General features: G+C 45.3%; 2 protein-coding genes across 2 annotated transcripts; both read left to right on the top strand.

Annotated features, from left to right (window-relative positions):
* Positions 1-1,815: 1,815 nt before the first annotated feature.
* LOC310747290 (galactoside alpha-(1,2)-fucosyltransferase 2-like) lies at positions 1,816-2,758 on the top strand. Its single transcript, XM_083581639.1, has one exon. The coding sequence runs from the start codon at positions 1,882-1,884 to the stop codon at positions 2,749-2,751; it is 870 nt and encodes a 289-aa protein (XP_083437765.1). The 5' UTR covers positions 1,816-1,881; the 3' UTR covers positions 2,752-2,758.
* A 5,521-nt stretch (positions 2,759-8,279) lies between these two features.
* Positions 8,280-10,259, top strand: LOC310746452 (galactoside alpha-(1,2)-fucosyltransferase 2-like). Its single transcript, XM_083580176.1, has one exon. The coding sequence runs from the start codon at positions 8,580-8,582 to the stop codon at positions 9,657-9,659; it is 1,080 nt and encodes a 359-aa protein (XP_083436302.1). The 5' UTR covers positions 8,280-8,579; the 3' UTR covers positions 9,660-10,259.

Raw genomic sequence — 10,259 nt, 5'->3', positions numbered from 1 at the left:
ATGACAAAGTATATAATTCAACCATGCTGTTTGGTATGTATTATGTACTATTATGTATCACTATGCATTTATTATAAATTGTATTTATAGAACTCTCTTAATTTTTTGAATTGAATGACTGTTATATGTTGACATATATTGTTTATTATGGTCTATGCTTTAAACAGTCCAGCGGTCTATTGAAGCAGGATGGTGTATGTGTGTGTTTGTGTGTATATATAAATAGATGAGTGAATATATGGACTTCTTTCTTTTTTTTGCTTAAAGTTCATACAAAAACACCCAAGCAGGGAGTCATGAGGAGGTCTGAAGTCCAATCCTTTTATGTCACATTATGACCTGCATGGGTTTCATGATGAGTTTGTACAGAAGTCAAACCCACTTGAAAAATTGTGTTAACATCAGTCAGTGTAAAACAGTTACCCACAGCCCTTCCTTATACTATTGCAGTATCCAGGGAGCGCAACTCCCAGTCCCCCATACAGGCAGAGAAAACAAAGCTTGACTCTTCCTGAATTCTGACCTGAAAGAACATCTTTGGAGAATCATTGCAGGTTAGTTCTCCAATTTAATCCTTTGATGTCAGCAGCTGAGGGATAGTGCTGGGTGATCTCTTTGCTCTCTCTCTCTCTCTCTCTCTCTCTGTGTGTGTGTGTGTGTGTGTGTGAGAGAGAGAGAGAGAGAGAGAGAGAGAGAGAGAGAGGACCAAAAGGAAGGCAAGTCTAGGTGCGAGAGAAGCTGAACAATGGAGAGAATGGAGTGTTGTTTGGCAGGTTAAGCTGAGAAACAGAGACATCATATTTCCAACCAATAAATTGCACACCCAAAGTCCAGGCACTGCAGTTGTTCCTCCTAGCTTCTAAGGCTAGAATTCTAAATACATATCCTTCTAGGGGGCCACATATTAACAAGATATGAATTAAAATCACCCAGTAAGTAAGAGGGCTAAATGACTAGGAAGAAAGATGGAATGTGCAGATCTCAGTCTAAATTATTTCACTTCTTCTCGTTCTCTGGTACATGCATGCCATGATGACTACACCATTTTACTAATTTGACCCTCTGTTAGAGGCAAGTCAGGGGCACCGACTTATCCCCCATATTGAGGGGGCCAGGCATACCAATGCTCCCCCTGTGGTGGTTGCGGGGCTGGTGAAGGTGGGGGGTGATCTTCACCCTCCAAGCCCCCTGCCCAGTGGGCCAGCACTCGCTCATAAGCAATGGGGAGCACAGAGGATGAAAATCACCCTCTGCATGTCCCGCCCCCACCCAACATGCCAGCACTCGCTCAGGGGCGGCAGGGGATGGAGGCCCCATCATGGGGGGGGGGGGACACATCACCACCTGTGTCCTGCCTCTAACAGAAGCAGAGAGGGTCAGATCAGTAAAATAGTGTGGTTGCCCAAAAAAAGGTATTGTTATCACTTTCTCCAAAAAGAAATTTTGACTTCAAATAGAACCAAGATGTAAGTTTCATTGAAGTCAATAGAATTTGCTTCCACATAGAGATGTATCATATGAAGTGTGGCAACACAGTCCAAGTCACCACTGACATATATCAGTGGTTGTGATCTGCGTGTAGATACCACCTGTCTTTTCACTCTACTCTGCTCTTCCTTTAGGTGTTCCTATTGTGCAGCTATGGATCTCCCACAAAGATGTTCCTTCAGCCAACGTGCCATCTTATTCATCCTCTACTTCTTTGGCCTCCTGTCCCTCTCTACATTATTACATCTGTATGACAAGATGCCATATCAGCGGTGGAGGATCAGCGTCAAGAATGCATCCAATTTCCCAGGGAGGGGACAACCTGCTTCCCTCATTACCACCAACACTGCCTGTAATTCTTCCAGGTCATCCTGTAAGATCATAGATAGTGGCATGTGGACAGTGAAATCTGATGGCCGTTTGGGAAACCAGATGGGGGAATATGCCACCCTCTATGCCTTAGCCAAGATGAATGGACGTCAAGCCTACATCTATCCCGCCATGCACCAGTACCTGTCACCAATGTTCCGAATCACTTTGCCTGTGATAAATGCTGAAGTGGACAAAAAGATCCGCTGGAAGAACTTCCCTCTGCGAAGTTGGATGTCAGAGAGCTATAAACACATCAAAGGCCAGTACGTCCGGCTGACGGGCTACCCATGGTCTTACACTTTTTATCACCATATCCGCCAAGAGATACTTCAGCAGTTCTCCTTCCATGACCACATCAAGGAAGAAGCCAATCAATATCTTCAGAAGCTAAGAGGGCAGCGCCAGGAGGTGACATATGTTGGAGTGCATGTCCGCAGAGGGGATTATGTCCATGTGATGCCCAGCTGGAAAGGTGTGGTGGCTGACAAAGGCTATTTGGAGAAAGCCATGAACTATTTCAGAGAGAAGTACCCCAATCCCATCTTTGTGGTGGCCAGCAATGGGATGGAGTGGTGCAAGGAAAACATCAATACCTCCAGGGGTGATGTGTATTTTTCTGGGGATGGGCGCGAGTCCTCTCCAGGGAGGGATTTTGCTCTCCTTGTTCATTGCAACCACACAATAATGACAATTGGCACTTTTGGCCGCTGGGCTGGCTACCTAGCTGGTGGGGAGACTGTCTACTTGGCCAACTACACCCTCCCAGACTCTCGCTACCTTAAGGTCTTCAATCTCTCAACACTGTTTTTACCTGAATGGATTGGGATTCCAGCAGACCTCTCCCCTCTGCTAGCCAAGAAACCTTCTCAAGTCCAGAAGCCAGAAGCTTGAACAGATAGCTGCTGATTCATGTCTAATTAGATACGCTGTGTTTTGGCATTTGGCTAAATACTGTAGGTGAATACTGAAGAGCAGTGCTGGATTCACGTATAAACTAAACAAACTATAACTTAGTGCTACAATCTCTTGGGGCCCCCAAAAAAATTAAATGGAAAAAAACCCTGGATGTACATTTCCAAAATATAGAATAAAAAACAAATAAAATAAAACCTACATGCAGCAACAGTGTATTGTGTTGTGTGGGCTCCTCTTTGTTATGTGGAAATGGCTTTAGATCTCTATTGGGTCCATAAAATCCATATAGCATACATTGAACACAAAAAAACAGTGGCAATTTCTTGTTGACAAAGGACAGCTGGACATATAAAGGGCCCCATTACCTTCAGTAGCTTAGGGCCTCATCAAACGTAAATCCAGCCCTGCTGAAGAGTTCCCTGGGAAGTTATGCAAGCCCTATTAAAATTATATTAAAATTATATTTTAATTAGGAGTTTTATTACAAAGAAGTAGCAGCAAGTTTTAAAATAAAACAACAACAACAACAACAACAACAACAAACAGGCACACAACTCTATTTGAGGCATTGTCAAAGAGACAATAATCTCTAGAAGAGTGGTCTTCATCCAGTCCATACCCAGAACAAGGGACTCACTTCTACAGTTTCACTTTTAATTTAAAATTAATAGCACTAGGATATACCACATATCACACACAGGGATATTGGCATGATGTTTTTCCCAATACAAATGAATCAATATTTCATGTATTATTGGTCAAACTTTTGAAGCCTTTCAGTGGTTGCATCCTCGCTTTGATTTCTGGGACCATTTCTCTTGTGAGGGCAAGTGACCATCACAATTAGCTTTGCATTTGCTTATCTAAAAAATCCTTTCTGTCATTTTCTCATTTTCCATAACTTTCAGTACCTGCTTTCTATTTTTGTCACCTGTTTGTGCTTTTTTCTCCAACTCCCTTCCTGCAGTTCTTTTGTCCTCCATCCTGACTTCCTCCTTCCGCTTTCTCAGCCTTTCTTCCGTTGCCGCTTACTCTCATCTCACCATCTTGAACAGTCCTTTGTATCACAAGCCATCTGCCTGTTTCCTTTTTAAAAAACCACATACAGAAATTTGGAGAACCAAACTAAGACTGGAAATGTGAGAACCCAAAAGTTCCAGATTTGCCCATCCCTAGTGATAAACTGGGAACAGCAGTTGGATTTTACTGCTTTGTAAAGTTCAAATTTCCCATTTTAACCAGGCAGACTCTCCCAGGTGTTAGTGTACAAACATTGTTTTATGATCAGCAACTAGTAACCTGAGAAGGCTGCTAAGCAATGGCAACAGATTTGGGAGATACAGGAGCAAGAACAGCTGCTACACCCTTCAATTTCCACTTCTACTTTTAACTGATACACTAAATCATTTCAGTGTAGACTTGCTGAAACAAACAAAAAATTACAATGTGATAACTATATCCATGAAATCTTCAGCTGCGCTGCAGAGATCAGAAAACAAGATAATAATCTGAAATATACACCAGAGGCATTACCTCATGGCTGACTTTTATTATGAATTATTCTAATTAGAGAACCCCTTTTGGACTGTTTGTGTGAAAAGGAAAAGGAATGAATTTGAGACATTTGTGTCTGAAGATTGGGAAAACATTACTTAACAGAAAGCAGAACAGTTGGATATCACCCTAGCAGGAATGTTCTGAATAATTTCTTTTATGTAAATGACAGACGGAAAATCAGAAATCCCCTTTTCTTCTCCTTTTCTTTGTTTCTCCCCCTTTCTTCTCCCCCCCCCATTGGTGTCCTCTGCTGTGGGTCATTACTGGGGTCCAAGGATTAGACACACATGGTTGGTGGAAGGACCTTGAGTGAGAGACAGGGATCTGGCCTGCCAGGGTCCTGAACCTGGCCCGCCAAGCCATTGCAGAACCTGCCGCTGTCTAACGTGGAAAGGGCCAATTTGAGCACCACAATGAGTCTGATGGGCTTCAGCGCTGACCAATAGGGCGCCTCCTGGGAGGGTTGCTCTTGGACTCCTCCTCCTCGCGCTCACCGCCAGTGGTTGTGTGCTGCGTTCCGGTGGGTGAGCGATTTTCAGCATTCCCCGCCCCCCAACAATCAAGCGGCCAATCGCCGCTTACAATCTCGGGTTCGTGCTTCGTTACAGTGGGTGAGCGATTTTCAGCATTGGTTGCTTGATTGTTTGGGGGGGGTTCTGAAATTTGCTCACCCACCAGAACGCAACACACAACCACTCGTGCCACAGAATGGGGAATGGGAAGGTCATTGTGGCGTTCATACAGAGCCCCCGGTCATTTCACAGACTATTGACCTGTACACCACTACAGCGGTACCTCGGGTTAAGTACTTAATTCATTCCGGTGGTCCGTTCTTAACCTGAAACTGTTCTTAACCTGGAGCACCACTTTAGCTAATGGGGCCTCCTGTTGCCACCACGCAACAGTGCTTCAGGTTAAGAACTTTGCTTCAGGATGAGAACAGAATTCTCATCCTGAAGCACTATTTCTGGGTTAGCGGAGTGTGTAACCTGAAGCGTATGTAACCCGAGGTACCACTGTACTTTATTCTTCCACTGCCACCAATTTTGTGGGGGGAAACCCAGGGTTCTTGGTGAAGTATTGAGTCTCAGTCAGGTAGAGTTAACAATGAAGATTAAAGTTGATTTCAAACACAAACAAGTTTTAAAATGTATTCGAAACGCTGTCACTCTATTCCCTCTCAGTCTTGTCCCTGTCTCTAACTCACTCTGACTCCTCTACCTCCCCCCTCCCCAAAGAACCAACCGAACTAACTGTTTAAACCTCTGGCTGAGCCTCAAAATCAGGTAGGCTCCACTTCCGGGCTTTCTTATTGGTCAACCTATAAACCCTTTCTCTCAATACAAATGTATCCCCAAAGAATGGGCAACCGCCACAGCCACAAACCATCAAAAGTGGGTGAGTTAAATATTCGTTCACATCTTTTTAAAACTATAGTCCAGCCCCCAACAATGTACAGGGACAGTGAACTGGCCCCCTGTTCAAAAACTTTGAGGATCCCTGGTTTATTATGCTCTATGCTTTAAACTGTCCTGCGGTCTATTGAAGCAGGGTGGTGTAGGTGTGTGTTTGTGTGTATGTATAAATAGATGAGTGAATATATGGACTTCTTTCTTTTTTTGCTTAATTTGCATACAGAAAACACCCGAGCAGGAAGTCATGAGGAGTTCTGAAGTCCAATCGCACATTATGACCTGCATGGGTTTCATGATGAGTCTGTACAGAAGTCAAACTCACTTGTAAAAATTATGTTAACAGCAGTCAGTGTAAAGCAGTTACCCATGGCCCTTCCTTATACTATTGCAGTATCCAGGGAGCGCAACTCCCAATCCCACAATACAGGCAGAGAAAACAAAGCTTGACTTTTCTTGAATTCTGACCTGATAGAACACCTTTGGAGTGCCATTGCAGGTTAGTTCTCCAATTTAATCCTTCAATTATCAGCAGCTGAGGGATAGTGCTGGGTGATCTCTTTGCTGTGTGTGTGTGTGTGTGTGTGTGAGAGAGAGAGAGAGAGAGAGAGAGAGAGAGAGAGAGAGAGAGAAGACCAAAAGGAAGGAAAGTCTAGGTGCGAGAGAAGTTGAACAACGGAGAGAATGGAGTGTTGTTTGGCAGGTGAAGCTGAGAGACAGAGACATCACATTTCCATCCAATAAATTGCACACCCAAAGTCCAGCCATTGCAGTTGTTCCTCCTAGCCTGTAAGGCTGGAATTCTAAATATGTATCGTTCTAGGGGGCTGCATATTAACTATAGTGGAACATCTACTTACAACCATAATCCGTTCCGGAGGTCAGGTCATAACTAGAAACGTACATAAGTAGAGGCGCACTTTTCCATAGAAAGTAATGGAAAAGTGAATTGATCCGTTCTAGACGATGAAAAACACCCCCTAAAACAGCAATTTAACACGGATTTTACCATCTAACGAGACCATAGATCCATAAAATGAAGGCAATAATCAATGTACTGTACTATAAAATAAATAAGACAGTTTTGTAGCTGGAAAAAAACAACATATTTTTTTCTTACGTGCACTGAGGGTGGGTGGGTTTATCTGGCTACAAGCTGGGGGTAGGGCAAGGGTCAGTAAAGGGCTGATTCACTTCGGCCAGGGTCACTTTTTTTTCTTGCCAGGCCAGGTTCTTCTCTGGACTTCCTCAGGTTAGTTCCTCAGTGGGGTTTGGGGCTGCAGTGTGCCCTGCGGTGCCCCTTGCAGGCAGCACCTCTTCCAAAGCTTTGTGGGTGGGATGGGGGCCCTCTCCCCGGCAGCAGAGGCCTCAGCGCTGCTCCGCAGCCAGCCGGGTGAGCTCTGGGCTGTCGGCAAGGCCTCTGCTCGTATCTAGAGGAAAGTTCATAAGTCGAAGCACCGACTGAAGGTTGTAACTGGAATCGTACATAAGTAGAGCTGTACATAAGTCAAGGTTCCATTGTAGATATGAATTAATAATGCCCTGTAAGTAGGATGGCTAAATGAGTAGGAAGAAAGAGGGAACGTGCGGATCTCAGTCTAAATTATTTTACTTCTTGATGTTTTCTGGTACATGCATGCCATGATGACTACACCATTTTACGAATTAGACCCTCTGTTAGACAGGGGCATCGACTTACCCGCCGCATTGAGAGGGCCTGGCATCACATGACCCATCCTGCCCTGCCTGGCATGTCAACGCTCCCCCTGTGGTGATGGGGGGCCTCCCACCCAATGGGCCAGTGCTCACCCATCAGCAACGGGCAGCACAGAGGATGAAAATCGCCCTCTGCATGTCCCTGTGATGGCCTGGGACTCGGGCTCGGATTCGGAGCCAGGGGAGTCTCAGTCTGCACCGGATCCTTTGCCTCAGGCATCATCTGAACCAAGTCTGGGGCCTCACCCTGAAGAGTTCCAGTCTGCACAGGTTCCCCTGCAACAAACACCAGCTGGGCCAAGTCAGGGGCCTGAGCCTGTCCTGGCTCCAGATGCGGGGATTACCTCATTGCCTTCAGCTAGGCCATCACTTAAAGCTGCTCCACTACCAGTTGGGTCAGAGGAGGCTGAGGCAGCCCCTGGGTCTAGTAACCCACCGACATCTCCCGAGCTGCTAAGACTAAGGTCTGAGAGAAGGAGAGACCTGAGTACTCGCAGGAGGAGTGCTCGCCTTTGGGCAAAACAGGGAGGTGAGTCGCCGGGGGACCAGGACCGGCCGTTACTCTGACAAAGATAAAAGGCTGTCGGACCCCGCCCCAGGTTGCGGGAGCAACATGCCAGATCCTGCCTGAGATGCTGTACCTGTCCTTGCCTGGTTTCCTGCCTCGTGTCCTGCCTTGGCCCTGTCGGACTGATGCCTAGCGGAACCTTCAGATTCTGGACCGCTCCTGGACCACACTTCACAGGTTACCCCCCGGGCTGAGCACAGTCTCACCCCCACCCAACATGCCAGCACTTGCCTGGGGGCGGCAGGGGATGGGGAACCTCTCAATGAGGGGGGACAAGTCGGCGCCCCTGTCCTGCCTCTAACAGAAGCAGAGAGGGTCAGATCAGTAAAATGGTGTAGTTGCCAAAAGAAACTTTGACTTCAAATAGAACAAAGATGTAAGTTTCATTGAAGTCAATAGGATTTGCTTCCACATAAACATGTATCATATGAAGTGTGGCAACACAGTCCAAGTCATCACTGACATATATCAGTGGTTGTGATCTGTGTGTAGATACCACCTGTCTTTTCACTCCACTTTGCTCTTCCTTTAGGTGTTCCTATTGTGCAGCTATGCATCTCCCACAAAGATGTTCCTTCAGCCAACCTGCCCTCTTATTCTTCCTCTACATTTTCGGTCTCCTGTCCCTCTCTGCATTCTTTCACCTATATGACAAGATGCCATATCAGCTGTGGAGGATCAGCTTCAAGAATGCATCCAATTTCCCAGAGATGGGAAATTCATCCAGGTTATCCTGTAAGATAACAGATAGTGGCATATGGACAGTGAAATCTGATGGCCGTTTGGGAAACCAGATGGGGGAATATGCCACCCTCTATGCCTTAGCCAAGATGAATGGACATCAAGCCTGTATTTATCCCGCCATGCACCAGTCCCTGTCACCATTGTTCCGAATCACTTTACCAGTGATCAGTGCTGAAGTGGATAAAAAGATCCGCTGGAAGAACTTCCCTCTGAGAAGTTGGATGTCAGAGAGTTATCAACACATCAAAGGCCAGTACGTCCGGCTGACGGGCTACCCATGGTCTTACACTTTTTATCACCATATCCGCCAAGAGATACTTCAGCAGTTCTCCTTCCATGACCACATCAAGGAAGAAGCCAATCAATATCTTCAGAAGCTAAGAGGGCAGCGCCAGGAGGTGACATATGTTGGAGTGCATGTCCGCAGAGGGGATTATGTCCATGTGATGCCCAGCTGGAAAGGTGTGGTGGCTGACAGAGGCTATTTGGAGAAAGCCATGAACTATTTCAGAGAGAAGTACCCCAATCCCATCTTTGTGGTGACCAGCAATGGGATGGAGTGGTGCAAGAAAAACATCAATGCCTCCAGGGGGGATGTGTATTTTTCTGGGGATGGGCGCGAGTCCTCTCCAGGGAGGGATTTTGCTCTCCTTGTTCATTGCAACCACACAATAATGACAATTGGCACTTTTGGCCGCTGGGCCGGCTACCTGGCTGGTGGGGAGACTGTCTACTTGGCCAACTACACCCTCCCAGACTCTCGCTACCTTAAGACCTTCAATCTCTCAACACTGTTTTTACCTGAATGGATTGGGATTCCAGCAGACCTCTCCCCTCTGCTAGCCAAGAAACCTTCTCTTTTTTCTTTTTTTAATATTTTTTATTGATCAATTTCCACATAAGTCCAGAAGCCAGAAGCTTGCACAGATTTTTGCTAATTCATGTCTAATTAGATACTTGCATTGAGTGATTAGACTGAGAAATTATTATTATTATTATTATTATTATTATTATTATTATTATTATTATTTACTTATACCCCACCCATCTGGCCAGGCCTCCCCAGCCACTCTAGGCAGGTTCCAACAGAATACTAAAAACACAATGAAACATCAAACATTAAAAACTTCCCTAAACAGGGCTGCCTTCAGATGTCTTGTAAAAGTCAGATAGTTGTTTATTTCCTTGTGTTTGAACTTTCAGGTTAAGTTTTTGCTTCAAGGTGGGTTCAGGCATTTGGCTAAATACTGTAGGCGAATACTGAAGAGTTCCCTGGGAAGTTATGTGAGCCCTATTAAAATTATATTAAAATCATGTTTTAATTAGGAGTTTTATTATGAAGAAGTAGCAGCAAGTTGTAAGATAAAACAACAACAACAACAACAACAACAACCAGGCACACAACTCTACTTGAGGGGTTGTCAAAGAGACAATAGTCTCTAGAACAGTGGTCTTCACCCAGTCCAGACCCAGAACAAGGGACTCAC

The sequence above is a fragment of the Podarcis filfolensis genome (assembly GCF_964270895.1).
Source record: "Podarcis filfolensis genome assembly, chromosome: 13".
Lineage (NCBI taxonomy): Eukaryota > Metazoa > Chordata > Lepidosauria > Squamata > Lacertidae > Podarcis > Podarcis filfolensis.
The sequence above is the reverse complement of the archived record's forward strand: the minus strand, read 5'-3'. Positions and strand labels throughout refer to the sequence as shown.